This window comes from Alligator mississippiensis, chromosome 1 (genome assembly GCF_030867095.1).
Source record: "Alligator mississippiensis isolate rAllMis1 chromosome 1, rAllMis1, whole genome shotgun sequence".
In the NCBI taxonomy this organism is placed as follows: Eukaryota; Metazoa; Chordata; order Crocodylia; family Alligatoridae; genus Alligator; species Alligator mississippiensis.
Window position 1 is genome coordinate 301296780 of NC_081824.1, and position 18642 is coordinate 301315421.

Sequence of the window (18642 nt, forward strand, 5' to 3'; positions counted from 1 at the left end):
GGAGTAGATCGGATATTTAAGTTAAAAGAACACAAATGCAGTGATAGATATTTGTTACAAAATGGGTATGATGTTCAGTGCTTTTAAGAGTTTCTGATGAAACACTCTGCACAATGGTTTGATCCTGCACCCTGTGAAATTAGTGAAGTTCTGTTGCAACATCAAGCACAAGTACACAGAGGATTTACAATGGAAAAACAAACTCTAATCCTTCTGACATGCTGCATATAGTTACTGACAATCTTTAGACACTTGGTTGTGAAAGGGGGATGAAGAAAAAGATCTTTTTAACTCAAAAATTATTTCAGATCTATAGGTAAACAGTCAAATAATGAATTTGACTAGAGGAAGGATGGATTTGGACCACTGAGTAGCAATGCTCACTTTCTCAAGGGGCTTTCCAGTTGTGGTTTACCAGTCAGCCCACAATAAAACCCTTTCATTTTCTGTGAAATGGAAACAGTTTCTTAGAATAAATTTTATGAGCTGCTTCAGGTGAGAATTTCTTGCGTTTCTTATTCACTGATCCTCAGTCAAATGATTTCAACATTAGACAGAAACCTGCTTGTAACATGGAGTTAAAATTAAATTCTTATTTTAAGCTTGCTTCTTATGGATAATAGAGGAAGCTTTGTTGTGTCTGCACTGTCTTGATCACTCCATGCCTGGTGACTTAATACTGCTTTATGAAAGTACTTTTGTGGAGTGGTTTTGAAAACAGAAACAGGTGAGCCTGTTGCTCTATTAGAGCCCATTAGAAATTGAAACACTTGTCTTTCAGATGCTGACTTTTGGCTAAATATGACAGTCAGAACCAAAGTATGTTTTATTTGAAACGTAGACATGGACAACAAAAACAATGTTGGTAGAGGTTGCCAGTCTTCCTAGTCTTTTAGATCGTAACAGACAACTATAGCCTGGGATTTGCCTTGTAAAAATAAGACATAATCCAGAACCAAACAAAGATCAAGAGCAAAATCGACTGAGAGCAAGCTGTCACATTCTGGTGTACCTCTTACAAGTTGCAAAGTAATCAAATAGAATTAAATAGTCTGAAGTAGCTTAACAATGCATTCCAGGAGCAGTGCCTTGTTCATTCCTTACATCCCCAAATACAAGGTGTAGCTTGTTGTGACCAAGGACTATAGAGGAAAACTGCAATTAGAATTGGTACACACATATGTCAAAAATCGCACTATGGGGGCTGATGTTAAAAAAACAAAAACACAAACCAACTGTCTGAACCATTAAGAAAATAATGTATTCCACAGAAGCATAGATATGATTCACATTTTAGGGAGTCTAGTGCAAGGCTACAGTTTTTATCAAACACATTATATTTAGAAGTCAGTAAAATGGAACATAAATAGACCATGGATTGCTGAAAATACCCAATGTCTACTTTAAGGTATAAGAGCAAAAGTAGTTTAAGGCACTCTTATAGTCTCATCTGCAAAATACTGAGACTGGGTCCACAACCCCAGGCATGAGGATATATTGTAATCTGAGAGGTGGGTGGCAAAATGAAAGCATTTTTTATCTAGTCATAAATGTGTCAGACTTACTCATGTACCTTAGGCAGAAGATACACATTACACTTTCCTCACAGTTCATACACAAGGTCAATTTAAAAAAATTACTGTTTTTTTTTTTTTATAATACATAAAACCTTTGTTCTTCCCACTGTCATTTCAGCACAGAATGTCTTACAAAAACTCAGATTTTAACAGGGTTGGAATAAGCCTCATTTGCACTGAAGTGACTGCTAAATTGTGGCTTCAGTACATACAGAGCAGACCAGAGCTGTTTTAACTTGCAGTTATTGCACTATTCTAGTTTTGGGTATTGCTTCAATAGAAACTACTCATCATACAATCATTGAGCATTTTTATAATATTCACAGTGATGGAATTTGATCATCACTCATGCTTTCATTTTTAATTGGAAGGTGAAGTCTGCTTTTAAGCTGAAAAACCAGAGTGCTGATCTGCTGTATCCTGATAGGAGCCTGGACAAAACAAGTCTGGGTTGACTTCATTCAGGTGGCAAAGGTGGTACAAAACAGACTAGCAAATATCATAGACTGCTAGTGAAAATAGATATAAAGGCTTTGTGAAAAGTAAGGATGGCAAGAACTGCCCTAACCAAATGAACTAAGTTGTAGAAAAGACTCTTTCTTCAAAACCTTAAAGCCTTTTTGCATCCTGCACTTGGAAGATCCCCTGATCCTAGCAGCATTACAGGGGTCATACGATCAACTTCTGCCTTATGGATTCAGCACAACACAAGTCAATGCATCCTTTTTGATCTTCTCCACTCGCTTATTTTGGTCATTAATATTTGTGCTATATCAATGGCCAATGCAATATTTTTTGCACTTCTGGATTTTTTGGGGGGGGAGGAGGAAGGGAAGAAAGAGTCTATTTTAACTCTCCAGTGTCCTAGAATCCAATATGAAAGTGGTTGGATCTTGACAGGACCAAAGGGAAGACAGCCGTGCTTGAGATTTCTGTCCCATCTGTAGGGTCCCATCTGCACAGACAACTGCTGACATCAATGCAACAAATATGGTATTCCTTTAGCACTGCTCGTCTGAACTCTTGTGAAGCAGGTGAGATATCTGTGCTCAGTCAACTGGAAAACTCCCTTTTTGACAGAATTCTCTCTAAAACAGAGTGCAAACATTTCTTATAATTTAAAAAAGGCTTCCTAAGGTACAGCAAACTCTGGCCCTGCATGCAGAAGCTGGAAGCTTTTTGCATATTTGTGTACAGAACCACATGCAAACAATGAAGTTGGGAGAGGAGGCACCAAAGAAACGGTGAAAACAGAAGAGGCAACAGAGTTTGCTTTTATACAAGTCTTACAGTTTTTACTGTTCCAAGCTGCCACTCTTCCTGGTCAGTAGTCATTTTGAGAAGTTTATGAGGGACAGGGAGAACTTCAGCATTGCTGAACATGGCTGCTTCTGTTCACAAGGAACTCTGAGACAGATTATATAAATGGTCGGTTGTTATTGATTTTTTTTTCCCACCATTTTGGCACCAATTCCTGTGTGTCAACACTGTTCCTTTCACCAACACGTGCTTGAAACTCTAGTCATCTCCAAGGACTGTTTGCAATGATTAATTAATGTTTTCATGCTACAGTTGATTAAAAGTGGCAGAACAAAAGCAGGTGGATTTCATTGTCTTTTCCACTGAAGATGTCTTTTGCCATCACTGCTAGTCCACACTAAGGAAACAATGTGACACTCATATTTCAGGTGATGCTATCATCCATGGCTTCAAGGTAGTAATGGTGCTTTCCTTGACACATCACTGGTCACTCAAGTTGTTTCAATCTTTTCTGCTTACACAGGTGCTTCAAAGACAAGATAAAATTATCTTTATTACAAAACTATTAATGCATTTTTAATTTACATCACTGGTGAATGGAACAGGATGATAGAAGTTATGGTTCTATTCAGGTGATGTTACAACTGAATCCCATGGGTGAGTTCCTGAACTTGCATTGAGCCTTAGGATTTCAGTGGTGCCAACTGGTGCACATCCCACCAGAGAGTCAAAGCCTTAATCTGCATCCCTGCCTACAAACATGAAACGTCCCTCCCTCCTTCCTCCCCCAAACAGAGACCTACATTGCCCTTGTTTAGTTTCAGCCTTCTCTTAAATGGAAAGAAAAAGCCTTTCACAATTCTTTTCTGTTACAGTGTAACCAAGACTCTTATCTTCATGTCATTCATGGGTTACTGTCCTCAAAGATGAAAATTAAATTGCTAAAGCAGACATGTTTTGCTTTAACACCAAAAAGTGGAATTGACAGTCTTCTCTGCCCATATTGTTGTTTCACTTGAGTGTTTCATCTGCATTATGCATCTACACTGAAAACCTAGAGCTAGGGCTTCTTGGATACACAATGGTGGATTTGGCAGATCCAGGCACAGGGGCATCAGCTCAGCCTAGGAAGAGCTTGAGATAGCCCTGAACCCTGTAGCAGATGTTGTACCACCTTTCTTACTGCAGCTGGTGCTGCAAAGTGAATAGAGGGGATTCAAACTTTAGGGCAGGAGGTCTCTGTTTTAATAAAAAAAAATAATAGAAATATTTCTTGTTGCTGGCATTAATGGGGTTAGTGTGGTGAAAGTCATTTTTCACTTATTGACCAGGTCCTGGAGTTTAATGAGAGCACTTGCCAGGAGGAGAGGACAAAGTTGACTCTAAGTAGACTGCTTATATTACATAATTGATTTATTGCTATCTGAAGGAGAAAACCCATTATTTTGAAATGGATACTAAACAGGAAATAGCTTAATGCCTGTCAATATTAAACAAACACAGCTGGTCCAGCTGGCCTGGGAGAATATCTGACCTGATGAGCTGGTTCATATTTTTCAGAAATATAAAGCAAAGCACTTTATGGTGTGATAGGTCAAGTCACACGTATGTATGGTGGTAGGTGTCTGTGTGCTGTTCCAGCAGCATATATTTTCTATGTTGCAAATCTTTGTACTTTAGTTCCAACCAGCTTTGCTATAATTCTGCCAACTCTGTAGGTGTAGCACAGGTGGTATTACTATCAATTTAAGAAAAAATGTAAATCTGTACATTATTCAGATGTTTAATCCTGTACAGATTTAAAAATGAATATTCAAAGGTTTTGTAGGGAATTGAAGCTCTGAAGCTGAGTAGTTCTGGAGGTGTCTATGGTAATGGTATGTCTGATCTTTTACTACTTACCATCGCGCTGTGTTCCTTCTTCATTTTGTTGGACATCTGTTAAAAGAAATACAGCATTTTAGGTATGTGAGGCATCTCTTCCCTCTTATCTGAGCTTCAGGAGAACTGAGGAGCATCTGTCAAGGACCAACACTCCAGGGAGTTAGGCAGGCAAACAGTAGAAAGACAGTCCCTGCTTACAGTCTACGTTATGACAAGATGCAACAGGTGGGCAAAACCAATGGAAGAGGAGGATGGGGTGACAGGAAAGCAAGCGAAATATCACACAGCTAGCAGAAGTCTCAGTGTGTTGCCCTCCTAGCCTCATCAGCATGAATGTATTAAGACTATTCTACAAATGCATATAAAGACTCTGCAAATTTCCTGTCCAATAGCTTCTCTGTCATAACTAGTTTACGACTTTTCTCTAAACATCACACATCTTCTTGCGGTACAAAATTATTGGGCCAGGGACCCTCTGGCTTGTCAATTCCTCCTGGCCTTAGTTGGCTAATATTGCTAATATTTCCTAAAGTTTAGATGATGAGAATGGGGAAAGAGAGTCCCTATGCTTCAGTAAGGCTTCATGGCTTTTAGTTGCAGCTCTGCACCAAGGGGCGAAGTGCCTTTGAGTCATTTCCTATGGAAGGCACTGATAAGTCTTGTGCCTTTATAGAAACTGAAAACTCTGAATAAGTTCAGTTGTGACAGAATGAGGCAGAGCCAGGTCCCTTCTTTCTCCTCCATCCCCTTCAAATACATAATGATGCTTGCCAGAAAAAGTTCTTATCTGGATTGAAACCATGTCTAGGTCCTACCCAAGCAGAAGAGGGAAGGCTCTCTGTATTCCCTCTCTCACATGCTCTCCCTTGCATATCTACAATTTTGGCTATGAGTGTCACAAATATCTTTACCATGTATTTCTGATATATACACTAATGCCAGCATATATACTGTCTAGATCTCAAGATCACTACTGGAGCTATTTTTATTCTATGTTGTAAAATGGTGATAGGCTCACATAGGGGCAACTACAGAAATACAAGCAATTGTGTGTGGCTGCGCAATTACAGTCAGAAATGACTGCTGCTAGCTTAGGATACTGTATGAAACTGGTTGTTTTGGAAACCTGTATTAGGATCTAGAAACTTGAATCTGAGTCACTGATTCTAATCCTACCAAGACTGACTTTTAATTTTGGTTTGATTTATTCTCAGTTAAATGAGTTGGCAAGCTCAGCATAGTTCATAATGAAATACTGTCCACCTAATGCTACTCCACTTCACCATATCATCATGACAGCTTTCCCATGGATAATCTTACAGAGAGGCAAGAACTAAATAGATGAGAAGATTTGTTAATTTGGCACTTTTTACGAATTGGTTCCACTAAAAAATAGAGAGCTCTTTGTTATAAATGAATGACAACCTGTGCGACTTGCAGAGTTTTAGCAAATGAAAGAGAATTATTCAGATTTGACCAAACAGATTAGTGGTTTAGTTACCTGTATACGATGCCTGTCGCCAGGACTTCCTTTTCCAAAGCAAGCAAGTTAAACCAACTAGTGCAGCTATCAACGTGCCAATAATGACAATGCTTATAACTTTAGCGTCTGGTTTATTTGGACTGGGGTCAGGCTCATTTATTTCTTTTTGGTTTTGGTTTATCTTCTCAAAATCTGAAATGGAATTAAAAAAAATGCAGAAAGTAGTAAATTATCAAACTTCAATCCCATTTGATAAACAACAATAATGTCTCTAGGCTAGTATGCCACTCATACATGCAGCTTTGGTCCCAGTCCCCTCTGGTGGTTTTTAACAATGCAAAATTTCTTCCCAAGTGGTTGATTTTTAAAATTATTACTATTATTACAATAATAGGAACAAATTTTCCTTCTTTAGAAGGTACTAGTCATGTAACTTCTATAAAATACATGCAGGATTATCATCTTAAAAGGGACAAAAAAATTGCTAACCCTGCCAAAACTGATTGCTATTTTGGGTTTGCTCTTCTGAAGCAGGAAACTACTGAACTAGTTTTTGAAGATTTTGTTTGAGTAATCTGTGTACTTTGAATTACTCACCCCCTCCCACCCTCTCTCCCAACACAAATGAAGATGAGATCCTTGGTGGTAGTAATTTCCTGTAGCTGTAATGAAACTCACATCCAAAATTTTAAAGCAGAGTTGTCAAAATTCATCTAGCCAGATCTGGAGCTGGGGGTATGTCACCTGGCCCATGGGGCTGCCTGCAGGACTGGAAATTTGGTGGTGGGTCAAGCAATGGCAAAGAGGCTGTGGGTTGAAAATATGGCAGTGAGACAAGTAGTGGCTGCTTTAGCTCTGAGAACTGCAGCAGTTAATTTGGCAGCAGTTCTCTCACTTGCCCTGCTGCCAAATTCCTGGCCTGGTGGCCAGCCCCCAGCCCAGATGACACAGCTTCATGGCCTGGATGCAGCTCATGGACCAGATCTTGGACAATTCTGTTTTAAGGCATCTTCAGTGCAAAAAGTTGTTTTCTTTAGGAGATGACAATAATTATTCCCATTTTTAACTCCCAACGCTTTTAAATCTAGGGCTGTCTCTGGGATTCTGGTTAATAATGGGTACTTTGTTGAATGCGGTCCAAAATCTGCGACAGAAGGATGCTATAAGAAGTGCCATCCTTTCCTCATGGGACCTGCTAGGATGAACAGATTGGCTGCTGCTGCCCTTTGCCTTTAAAAGGGCAGGTATTGAAGATGGCCCACTGGGTGTAGTAGGACAGGGGGGCTAAAAGGAGGCTGCAGTGATTTCTGGTCCCTCGTGCAACAAAGATTGTATTCTCTCCCCACCTTCTCACGGACAGCTCATCTTGTACTCTCGCACTGCCACTTGTTTTCCTGTTTTGTGAGATACTAAACAGCTAATTATTCTTCTTATTGCTAAATGCTTCCATTTGCCATAAATAGTCCATCATCTACGTGATCTATGATTTATTGTTCTTTTGGCTGAATATGACTGGACTTCTCTTACAGACTTAATTTAAATGGTGTATGTTTGTATGGTCATGAGGTTTAGGGATTGAACACATCACTTCAAAATCAGCCACAGAAGGAACAAATCTGAAAGTGGTTGTAAAACATGGTAGAATCTTAATATGGGCTAGAGAAACACATTCTAAAGCTTCCTCAAATGTTCTTGGTTTGGCAACCATCTATCATGTTTCAACTCTGTCTGTTTGGGTTTTGTGGGAGCTGAAGGCAAAAAACCCAGAGTGACTCCAAAATATGCCAGAGAGACCAAGAGCTTCTACAATTGGGATGGTTCAAAATACTTGAAGGGGCATTTAGCTGCATTTAAAGAAAATAGTGATGACACAGAAATACTTTAATTCTATACCAACTCAGGCTATAAAAACAAAATAATTTTAGTAGCCCAGATGATCACAGGCTAGTTTAGATTATCATGTTAATAAGTTTGCTTCTTATTGAAAATGAATATACCTATGTGTGTATATGCTTATACATATGTGTGTATACATTTCTTGCATGCAAAATATTATTAAATATCTTACTGGGTGTAGTTAGATTTTGCTGTAGTACCCTATTTTCTATGGAACATCCTATTTTCATCTTAGAAGTTGATTTAATCTTCAGTGTGCTGAAAACGCTGTATGTGCCATCAGGGTCCTGGATGACTGTCATATTTGGTTCAGGGAGGGAGATGTTGTCTTCATTTGTCCAATAAACTTTTGGTTCTGGATAGCCTCCGCTAGACTTGCAAGTAAATGTAATCTCTTCCTCAATGTTTGGTCTGCTTTCTGTTGGTCCATGTAGCACTGGTTGGCTGTAATTTGCTGAAAAGGAAATACTCATCAGCACTTTATAATTTATCTTTTACAAAGACAAAGATGTGACGCAAATTCTAGAGCACAGGTTGTGAGGATTTTAAACTCTTCATAACTTGGACCTTCATATCTGTCTGTATGGACACTAAGTTGAAGGTATTATTGACGGGGGAAGAAGGCAAGACAAAACATTTCAATAGCATTTACAATAGGATTCAGAGCTAACTCGAACTACTCCACCACCATGCAGATAATTGAGATGCGTCTCCAAGGAGTTTCATAGATGTTAGGGGCTGGAAAGGGACCTTATAGATCATTGGTTCCAGGCCCTAACAGCTCTCCTTGTGGAGCTCTCCAGCATTGTGTGGTCAGGTGGAGAGGGACACACAGAGCTGTACAAAGGAAGACCCAGCTTTGAACTCGAAGAACTGCTAGAGGCCAGGCCCATCCACATCCTACTGCCCCCTCATCCCAGCTCCCTGCTCCAGCTCACTGGTAGTGCAGTTCCATTACACACAGATAAATAGGTTTCTGCAGGTTACTGCCTGGTTATGTGGATTTGGCACATCTCTTTTGTGCAGATCTAGGGGGAACAATCCAGACTTTCTGCACACTTCCCTAAAGTCTATTTTTTAAAGGAATTTTGAACCAATGGCTTTTGTTCCATGTTAGTTACTGCTTCCCCATGAGTTATTTTTGCAATACATGACTGTGTATAATTAAGCATTGATTGGATTAACAAATGAAGCATTGCAATATGTTACAAACAACTCTTTACAAATAAATTCCCACTGTGCTTCCAAAATGTCTTCATTTCAGTAAGTATTTTCCATCTGGATAATTCTATCTTTTAGATGACAGGTACTGCACACTAAGAACCAGGATTTAGGAGAGAATCAGGAAGTGCAGAGGGAAAGAAATTGGATGGATAGAGATTTAATTTTCAATTTTACTGTTCGAAGTCCTGATTCTGCAACCTCAACAGAGCTCTACTAACTTCAGTAAAGCCCAACTGAAATCAGTAAGGCTCTGCTTAGAGAGAGGTGTCTTTTCACATGTATCACAGTAGGATTAGGGACATTTATAATTGGGGGCTTTTTAAAAAAATAAAACCTTCTTACTTTGGTTAGGAGCTAAGGGAAATGCATCGCAGTAAAGCTACTAAATAATGAAGGCAAATCTGCTGTAATGATTCATTACAGTATAAAGTTTACAAAGTTATGTATCAGTAGCAAGTCAAAATCCCAAAGTAGGGCATATTATTTTTTGTTTTATTTGGTTACAAACTTGCAGTTATCATAAAGTAAAAAGACAACTGAAGATCATTACTTTGGGCTCTTTCTGTATATGCACTGGAATTTTCTCCTACCCATATCCTTATTAAAATGGATTTCCGTAAAGTTTTTGCAACTGATTCAGAAAGGAATTTTTTTTTTTTTTTTTTTTTTTTTTTTTTTTTACTCTCCACCCCAACATACACTGTTTTGTATCACAACTGGCTCTGAGAAGAGGGTTGGGAAGCAGGTGAGCTGGCCATGCCACAGGTGGTATTATCTGGCTTTGGAAGGTCACTAAAGAGAATAGTCCTCTGATGATAAATATCAATACCTGCAGCTGGCACTTGGCCAAGATACCAGTTTGAAACAGATTTTTCTACTAACCTTGCAGAAATTTTGTGCAACTATCCTAAGCTTTCTGCATTCCCTCACATGAAGATTTTAGGGAAGGAAAAGCCAAAAAGCTTGTACTTCAAAGGTGGAGAACTATGGATGTGTATTTTTTTCTTATTTGTTTTACATAGCTTCTTGGCAGGGAGCAGATGTTATATTTGTCCCTAGACAAGTTGTGCCTGTGTTTGTCCTGAAACAGAAATATTCGGGGACATCACTCTTGCAAACTTTTTTGGATTTATCCCAGGACAATGGGCATGGACATCTGAATGATTGCATTTTTGTCCCAGGACAAAATGGTTTATTCTGGGACAAATGTGATGCTTGTTTGTAGCCCAAGCAATACAACATTCGAGTTAAAAAGCTTGGATTCTTCTAAGGAACAAAGTTTATGTAGTGGTACCACTACCAACATCTGGGGCCTAGGAAGAGTTCATCTTTAATGTGCTATATAATAAATGGCCCTTCCGTGGTATCTATGTAAATCTTGGGTTTTTTTAGCATTCCATTCCTTACCTGCTACCCTGAGAACCACAGCCGTATCATAGTCGACCTTGAAAACTTTGTCCATCTTCTTCTGCACTATGCATCTGTATGTGTGTTCATCTCTTGGGGTGATATTTAACAGTAGCAGGGAAAAATCGCCATCTTCAAGTTTATCCTTCAGTAAGCGAGTCCTGTCTTTAAAATTGTTGCACTGGTCACTTTGATTGTCTTCACCAAGAATTAATGCATGTACTACTGGACATGTTTTCAGATCATCAGCTATTTGCCAATAAATTCGTAGCTGACTTAAGTCTATATTTTCCTTTGAATAGATGCAATGCAATTCAGCTGTGTTTCCAACAATACTGGTGACTTCGTTCTCTTCCACTGCAATAACTATAGAGGCATAAAAGTGAGAGAGGGGAAACAAAAGTTACAAAATTCCCAATCTAGTAAATTAAGTTGCTGCTTTCAAGTATCCTGTATACCAGATGATATGAAATATAATACTTATATTGTCAAAGCAAGATAATTGCTTATAAGTAAATGAATATTATTTTTTCTTTATGACTATACTGATTTTAGTTCCATCAAAGATGAGCAAGAGGGCAATCCAGGGATTGTGAGAAAGGATCTATTCTCTTCTCTGCCACAAATTTCCTGACCTTGAGGAAATAATTTAGTTTTGGGTCCACAATTTTTTGGGGGTGATATTGAATACAAATCTTACAAAAGCCTTATACTGAGGAAGCCCTAGGACAGCTGTTGCAACACTACAGTTTAGATTTTATTTTGTACACATAACATACTCTGCATATTCAGAGGCTTATATTAAACTTGATTATAATGAACATAACATTTTCTTGACTTACCAGTTCTCAGAACATAGAGAAACAGAAGTAAAACTCCAGAGCTAAAATAAAAAGAAGACAACATAATATAATGAAATCATATATCATTAATGTTGTGCACACTACATCATATAATACTTTTTAGAGTGATAACTTAAGAGCAGAAGTGGAGCAATTGGACACTGGTATCATGTAGACACAAAATAAGTACCTGCACTTCTGTATCTTTTTTCAGGAAAAAAGGCAATAAGTACAAGCATAATATATTATACTAGAATGAGAGCGAAAGGCCTGCCAATTAGTTCTACCTCTGATTTAACAAAGGACAGGAACCATATGTGGCAGGTTGATAAAATATTTTGATGTGATGTGTGTGTGTGTGTGTGTGTGTGTGTGTGTGAGAAATTATATTTATTTAACCATTTATTTGCATATCACATATGCTCAAATAAGACACATGCCTTGTTTTGAGAAGGCAGAAAAAAGAAGAATAATTTTCTTTAACCAAAGAAAGAACAATTAACTTTAACCAAACTGTTCAGAATAAATTTCCTTACTTAAGACACAATTTTCAATAATTAATTTTAGGTAGAAAGGCAAGTATGATTTGTGAAAAAATAAGGTAAATAAAATCTGCAAATATATAGGAAATGAGAGAGTTGGGGAGAGGAGTTTAAAAGCTTTAGCGGAATGAGTTTGAAACAGTCACATGCCTGAACAACAAAGCAACACAGGAATTGGACAGATGTCAGCTATTGCGAGAAAAACTAGTTTAGGAATGTTTCAGCAAGTCCCAGTTTTTTCAGCTCTATCCATCTGTAGAGCCTGGGTGCTTTAATTATCATGACTTCATTCTGCAGGATTTAGGAGGAGGATGAGGGGTATGGAAACCAATAATGAACCTCCAAAAACCATTTTAAATCAGCCTTTCTATGCACAACCATATTGCAACTCTACAGTCTACCAGTTTGGGCCAGTGCCATTTGAAAGGGAGGAATTGTCCTTTGCCCTTGGCATAATGCCTTCATTAGTATCTCCTCAGAGGGGTAATGTATTATACTTGAAAGTTTTTATACATCTACCGAAACTCCTGTTGGTCAGGACTGAACTATGGTTGCAGGCCTTTAATTACTGCATACTATTTAAACCAAATCTGAAGACAGAATCACTCATTCCCTTGTGAGCTTTCTTTGATGCTTATTTCCACAGGATCTGATATTAACTTATCCTCACACTATCCCAGTGAAGTGCGGACTGCATTATCTCACTTCCCAGATGTGAAGCTGGGACATAGAGAAGGAAGGTCAAAAGTAATAACAAATTTTACATGTCCTAATTGAGACAACTAGCATCAGTTTTTTGGAGTGCTTGTTAAACAGAGTCTACTGATTTCACATTAATTTGTGAGCAATAATGATGGAATTGTTGGGCAATCCAGTGCTAAATCTGAAGAAGTTTTTACTGAACTTGTGCAACCTGTATTTTTTTCCTCAAAGGCTTTTAACTCAGGCAAATTAAAGTATATTTTCCTGGAGGCATAAGGCATATTCTTGATGCACAAAGGCCCCATCCTCCCTCATTCCATGCTAAATTCCAAGTCCCTGCTCCACAGCATGAGGGTGTTAAGACTGTTCAAATAAGTTACAAGATTTTTTTTACATAGGCAAAAGAACGTGTTGCTTCTTTAGTCACATGCATTGAAATGGCTTACTAGTTTTGTCTAAAATTATTATTTCTAACCAACCTGAAACAGACACCTGATGCCTGTATTCTGTCCATTTATATTCACGCTGCCAGTGTGTATGAGCCTAACTCAAGGATCTCACTGTGCTAGTCTCTAGAATCATTTCCTTTAATATTTACCTTGGTGCTATTTTAAAATCCTGTGGCTTTTCCTATCTTACACAATGGGTCCAACTAACTTTTTTTTTCTTTGTTTCTTTTACTCAATTGGAGAACAATACTTGATTTGCTTTGTTTTCCACTTGCCCTTTTGGGGAATTCCCCTCAGGAACCTATTGCTGGTATTTAATGAGAGCTGCACTTGCATTTGTTGTTGTTCCTGCTAGTTAATTAGAACAATGTGCAGGTGTAGATACAAAGATATTGTTGGTGTCTCAGTCTAGAATTTAGATTACACAGGTCCAGGAGGTGACCACTGTCCCTAAATGGAGGAACTTGCACTGCTCTGGAAACTACAGTGGTCTACAACTTCTGCACAGAGAGAGAGAGGTTCTGGCACTGAGCAGCAAGCTAGGGCAGAAGGGAAAATTCCTACTGCTACTGACTTCAGAGTCTACCCCTTAGGAGTCCATTCCTCCTCCCAATGAAATACAAAAAAAAGACTTCCATTATTAAAGTATGATTCATCTTAGTCCCTTGGTCTGTTTTGAAATATTTTTCCCCATTTATTCCCCCATCTCTCCCCGCCAAACCTTTTTTTTTTTTTGGCAGCAGTTTTGAGAGAGAGAAGAAAGTTGTACTTCCTCTTTTACACATACTCATCTGGTGAGATAATCAATCCCACTCACATCTTAAAGTTTACATGCACGATTTTTACCTTCTGCTCAGCAGTAGATTTGATGCAGTTGAAGGAAGTGTACTTTTATTTTTTGATGCACTTAGAAAAGCAACTTCTCACAGTTCAATTTAGTCAAGGTATATGGATTTGATTTATGCCTTAACTTTTAAGAACAGCTCCCTTTGCAACAGTATCTATTACCTTCTATGTGTCATACAGAATTCAATTTCCCTAAATCTTTTTGCTCGTTAATGAAATTTCCCCCCATTATTTTCTAGTATCTTCCAAAATATTGTTATATTAAACTGTGATATGATTGCTGAAGTTTTTCTGGTGTCTCCTAAACCAAATTTGGGTTATGGGAAAAAGTTAATTCAGTAGGAATGGCCTTTATGCAGGCACACAGGGGCAGAATATGGCTTTGATAGCATTTGAATCTTCAGTAAGTGTTCTCGGAATTCAGAAGGCAGATAAAACACTCTTATTGAATCGACCAAACCCACAAAGGCTGCAGCCTCTCAGAGAGATGCCCCAAATGATGAGGTTTGTAAAATCTACCTTTAGAAGACTTTGGGAAGTCCAGATCTGGATGCAGTAACAAGGTGCTGCTGCATGCAATTCATCAGCTGAGTTCTTCATCTATAGCAGGAGTGCTCAATCTCTAGCTCATGGGCCAGTTGTGACCCATGGAGCCATGGCATCTGGCACATGGAGCTCTCCTTGGGTTGGTAAATTTGGCAGCAGGGGAGCAGTGGCAGTTAATACCCTCCCTGGATGCCAAATTCCCAAGCTGTATGCCATGGGTCAGAGCCACACCATGCCCTTTCTGCCTGTGCAGTTAGATTGGGGATGGCTATTCCCCCTTCCTTCTGTGCAGCTGTATCAGGATCAGATCCTGCCCCCTCTCATCTTTGCTCACTGCAGGACTGGGTTGGGGCTGGGATAAGCCCCCTTCCTTGTGTGGCTCAAACCAGGTGGGGCTGCTTGCTGCCCCCCCCACATGACTGGGTGGGGCACTGCCATATTTGCTGTGGGTGCTGGAACAAGACCCATCAACTGGATCGGGCCCCTGGATGGATTGGGCGCTGTCCATCCAGTTCACCAGGCAAAAAATGTTGAGCATCACAGATCAACAGTTCCAAGGAAAGTGCTTTTTCCCCCGCCTTGACCCTAGGGACTCCAGTTAGTGCTGAGGGGAGACTGGCATTCACTTGCTTTGCTGACTCTTCCATGTCATTCAGGGAAGATGGTGTAGTAAGAGAAGTGCTGCTGGCTAGAGCTGTGCATATATACACCTGTTTGGGCTGGAGAACCCAAAAGGACAAAAAGGTTTTCAGGTTTTGCCACTGAAGGGAAACACTGAACAAGTTCTTTGGTTTGGACGAAACCTATTCAGCAGGACGCAGTTTCATTTGGTAACAAAATCAGAGGAACAACAATGAGAGGTGGCGGTGTGACCCGGGGCTGTGGTAGCCACTGTACCTGCTCCTGGGGCAAAGGCAAGGACTGTAACCCACCCTCCACGGACCTCTCCTCGTGTGAGCTGCTGAGGGGACACGGCCGTGGCCGCCCCTTGGGTTTATGAATCGGACGGTTTGTTGCTGCGGTGATGATAGCGGGGAATCCGTAGCTACTTTGGGGGGTCGGTTGGGTTTTTGGAGGGGGGTACTGAAAGGGCATTTTCACCCGCTGCCTCCTTGGCAGCCTGCTCCCCAAGAGGGCTTCATGTCTTGGGTACCTGCAGCGCTTTCCTTCCCGCCCGCACAGCACAGCGGCCGCCACTTCGCTCCCAGCCCGACGTGTCAGGGCGGCGCAAGTGGAAGCAGGGACCACAACCCCCACATCTGCCCTGCCCTGCACCTTCCCCCGCCCCACATCGCCCCCCGCGTACCCCGGGGCCGGCTCACCTCGCTCGCGCCATCCCGTGAGCAGGGCTGCTGTGTACGGCCGCAGACTGCTGTGTCTGCCTTGGCCGCGCCGGTTAAGCCTCCCTCCCGGCCGCGCCCCCAGTTACGTGGGAGGCCGGGGATTTCCGCGCCCGGCTCGCGGCTGCCCCGGCGGCCGGACGTGAAGCGCGGCTGCCCCGCCGGGCTCCAGCCTTCTTTCCCACAGCGCCGTCTCCGCGCAGCCCGGCGCAGCTGGGCACCGGCCAAAGACTCTCGGTGGGCCGACAAAGAGACAACGCGTTTGCCCCAAGACACACAACCTTTCCTTCCGGGAGCCTGCAGCCTCACGCCAGGGCCCCTGGACGGGGGTGGAGGTGGAGCTGCACCCCCTTTGATCCCTGCTCCACCCACTCTGTGTATATATAGGTGTGTATATACATGCACACACGCGCTGTGTTATTAAAGTATGAAGTTGCACAAGGACTTTATAAACTTCAGACGTACACACGATAGAAGCCAACTGCAAATGACGGCTCAAAGCATAACCCATTACGTTTTAAATAAAACACAGTTCATATTTCCAGACTTCAACAGAACTGCCATCTTTTGTGATACAGCATTCAATCCGATTTTCCAACTCGTAGAAGACATTTTCCAGTTGCTGTTGAGTGATTTCATGAATTGCATTGGTGACCCTTACCCTATGCATAACTTACATTATGTTAAAAAATTTAAGGGATTATGCTTTCAAATCTCTATTTACAGTTTGCTTCTATCATGTGTATATATCCAAAGTTATTAAAGTTTAAAGTTGCACAACAACTTTAGAAACACCCTGTATATGTAAAAAATGTGTGCACATATTTATACACACACACATATAATAAATATATAGTATTCTCTCTCTAAATATAAAATACACACACACACACATATATATAAATGCATTCTGATATATATATATATATATATATAAACTGTACCTCTCCTCTACCAACCTGTCTTGTGACCACTGTGGTTTACTTAACAGTCCAAAACACGTTTACGGTTACACCTTTCTTAGTCCCACTACAAAAAGCGCACCATGCACCCACGTTCCCATCACTGTCACTTTCAAACCATAACAATTACACAACACCAGCTGCCTCATCTAGTCAGGCAGCACTGAGGGAGTTGCTTGGCTCTATGGCTCCTAATCTACCCCATCCCTCCCAAACTCTTCTTTCCACAGCTGTTAACCACTCTCTCCTTTTTCCTGGCCTTGATTGTAAAATCATAGAATCATAGAAAGTGAGGGTTGGAAGGGACCTCAGGAGATCATGTAGTGCAATCCCCTGCTCAAAGCAGGACCAATCCCAAGTAGATCATCCCAGCCTGGCTTTGTCTAGCTGGGTCTTGATGTTCCAGTCATCAAGCTAGCTTTTCTTCTGTTGGCTGCTCCTGGTCATGAAGCTCCACTTTCACAGATAGTGGTTAACTTATTCCAGTGATGTGATATTTGTTTCTGTTTGTTTTTTGCTTCAATCTTGGCTTCAGAATAACAGGGCTCAGAACGCAGTATTAATCCCATGCCTTTGCCAATAGATGGCCCAGAGCTAATTACTGAATGGTGACAGATGGCTGATTTAATTAGGACAGGTTGTCTCAGGTTTTGACTTGCATACACCCAGTCTCTAGGACAATCATTTAGATGCAACTTGAATGGCAGTTACTTTGAATCAGCCTTGATTGTGGCGGCAAGGTGTTGTTAATTCAGATGCTTCACAGGTACTTAGGATGGCACAATTAGCTTGGTCACTCCGTGGGTGGAAGGCGCTGCAGCCCAACCCCAACCTGGCTGTGCAGAGGGAAAGGGGTGTGACCCAGCTCCAACCCACAGCATGGAGTTTGGTGGTTGGGAATTTGGCAGTAGGGAGAGTAGCTGTATTAATCACCACTGCTCCCTGCTGCCAAATTTCCTGACTTACAGGGAGATTTGTAGGCCAGATGCCATGGTTTTGCAGGCTGCATTTGACTCCCAGGCTAGAGGTTGAGCACTCCAGTCTATAGGGTCCCAGAAGAAAAGATATTATGGGGAACAGGTGGTGGTGGTGGGAAATTGGTCAAGTCTAAACTTGCTAGATAAGCATTTGTCTGACCCAATGATTCTCAACCAGGATGACGTGAGATCCTTTTCAGTGTGCCATGAGCTGTCACACAGTATTAGGTGTGCAAACACCTATGTGATTTGCAAAATAAACCTAGAAATTTAAAAAAGGAGTTCATAGCATTGAACCACAACAGGGCTTTGTGGGTTTTTTTCTAATTTCTTTGCAGCAGAAGAATTGGTCTTTTACTTTCCTGTAGGAGTGAAAGCTAACAGCTGGCATTTCCTGAGGGGGGTCTTGAATCTAATGAGGTTGAGAGCCACTGATCTAGCCTATTGTCACAAACTTCAGGAACAACCCTCACTTGCAACTACCAGGCACAATGCCTGACACATCAAAGATACCCTTTGGTAGTTTTGACCACAGCACCTGTTCATCTAACAAAAATCCCCTTAAAATCACTCATGGTAATGAAAGTTCAAAACAACAACTGACTGTTGGTGCAACAGATCATTTATGTGGTTAGCAAACTTCTGATTTTTCTCAAAGACATGTTAAAATCCTCCTACATATCAGGGGGCCAGATTGTGCCATTT

General features: G+C 40.7%; 1 protein-coding gene across 1 annotated transcript; it reads right to left on the reverse strand.

Annotated features, from left to right (window-relative positions):
• Positions 1–802: 802 nt before the first annotated feature.
• Positions 803–16316, reverse strand: ICOSLG (inducible T cell costimulator ligand). Its single transcript, XM_006268572.4, has 7 exons — positions 15981–16316; positions 11574–11614; positions 10732–11097; positions 8273–8554; positions 6223–6396; positions 4740–4775; positions 803–3363 (listed from the first exon to the last, which is right to left on the reverse strand). The coding sequence occupies exons 1-7, from the start codon at positions 15992–15994 to the stop codon at positions 3353–3355; spliced, it is 924 nt and encodes a 307-aa protein (XP_006268634.1). The 5' UTR covers positions 15995–16316; the 3' UTR covers positions 803–3352.
• Positions 16317–18642: the final 2326 nt, after the last annotated feature.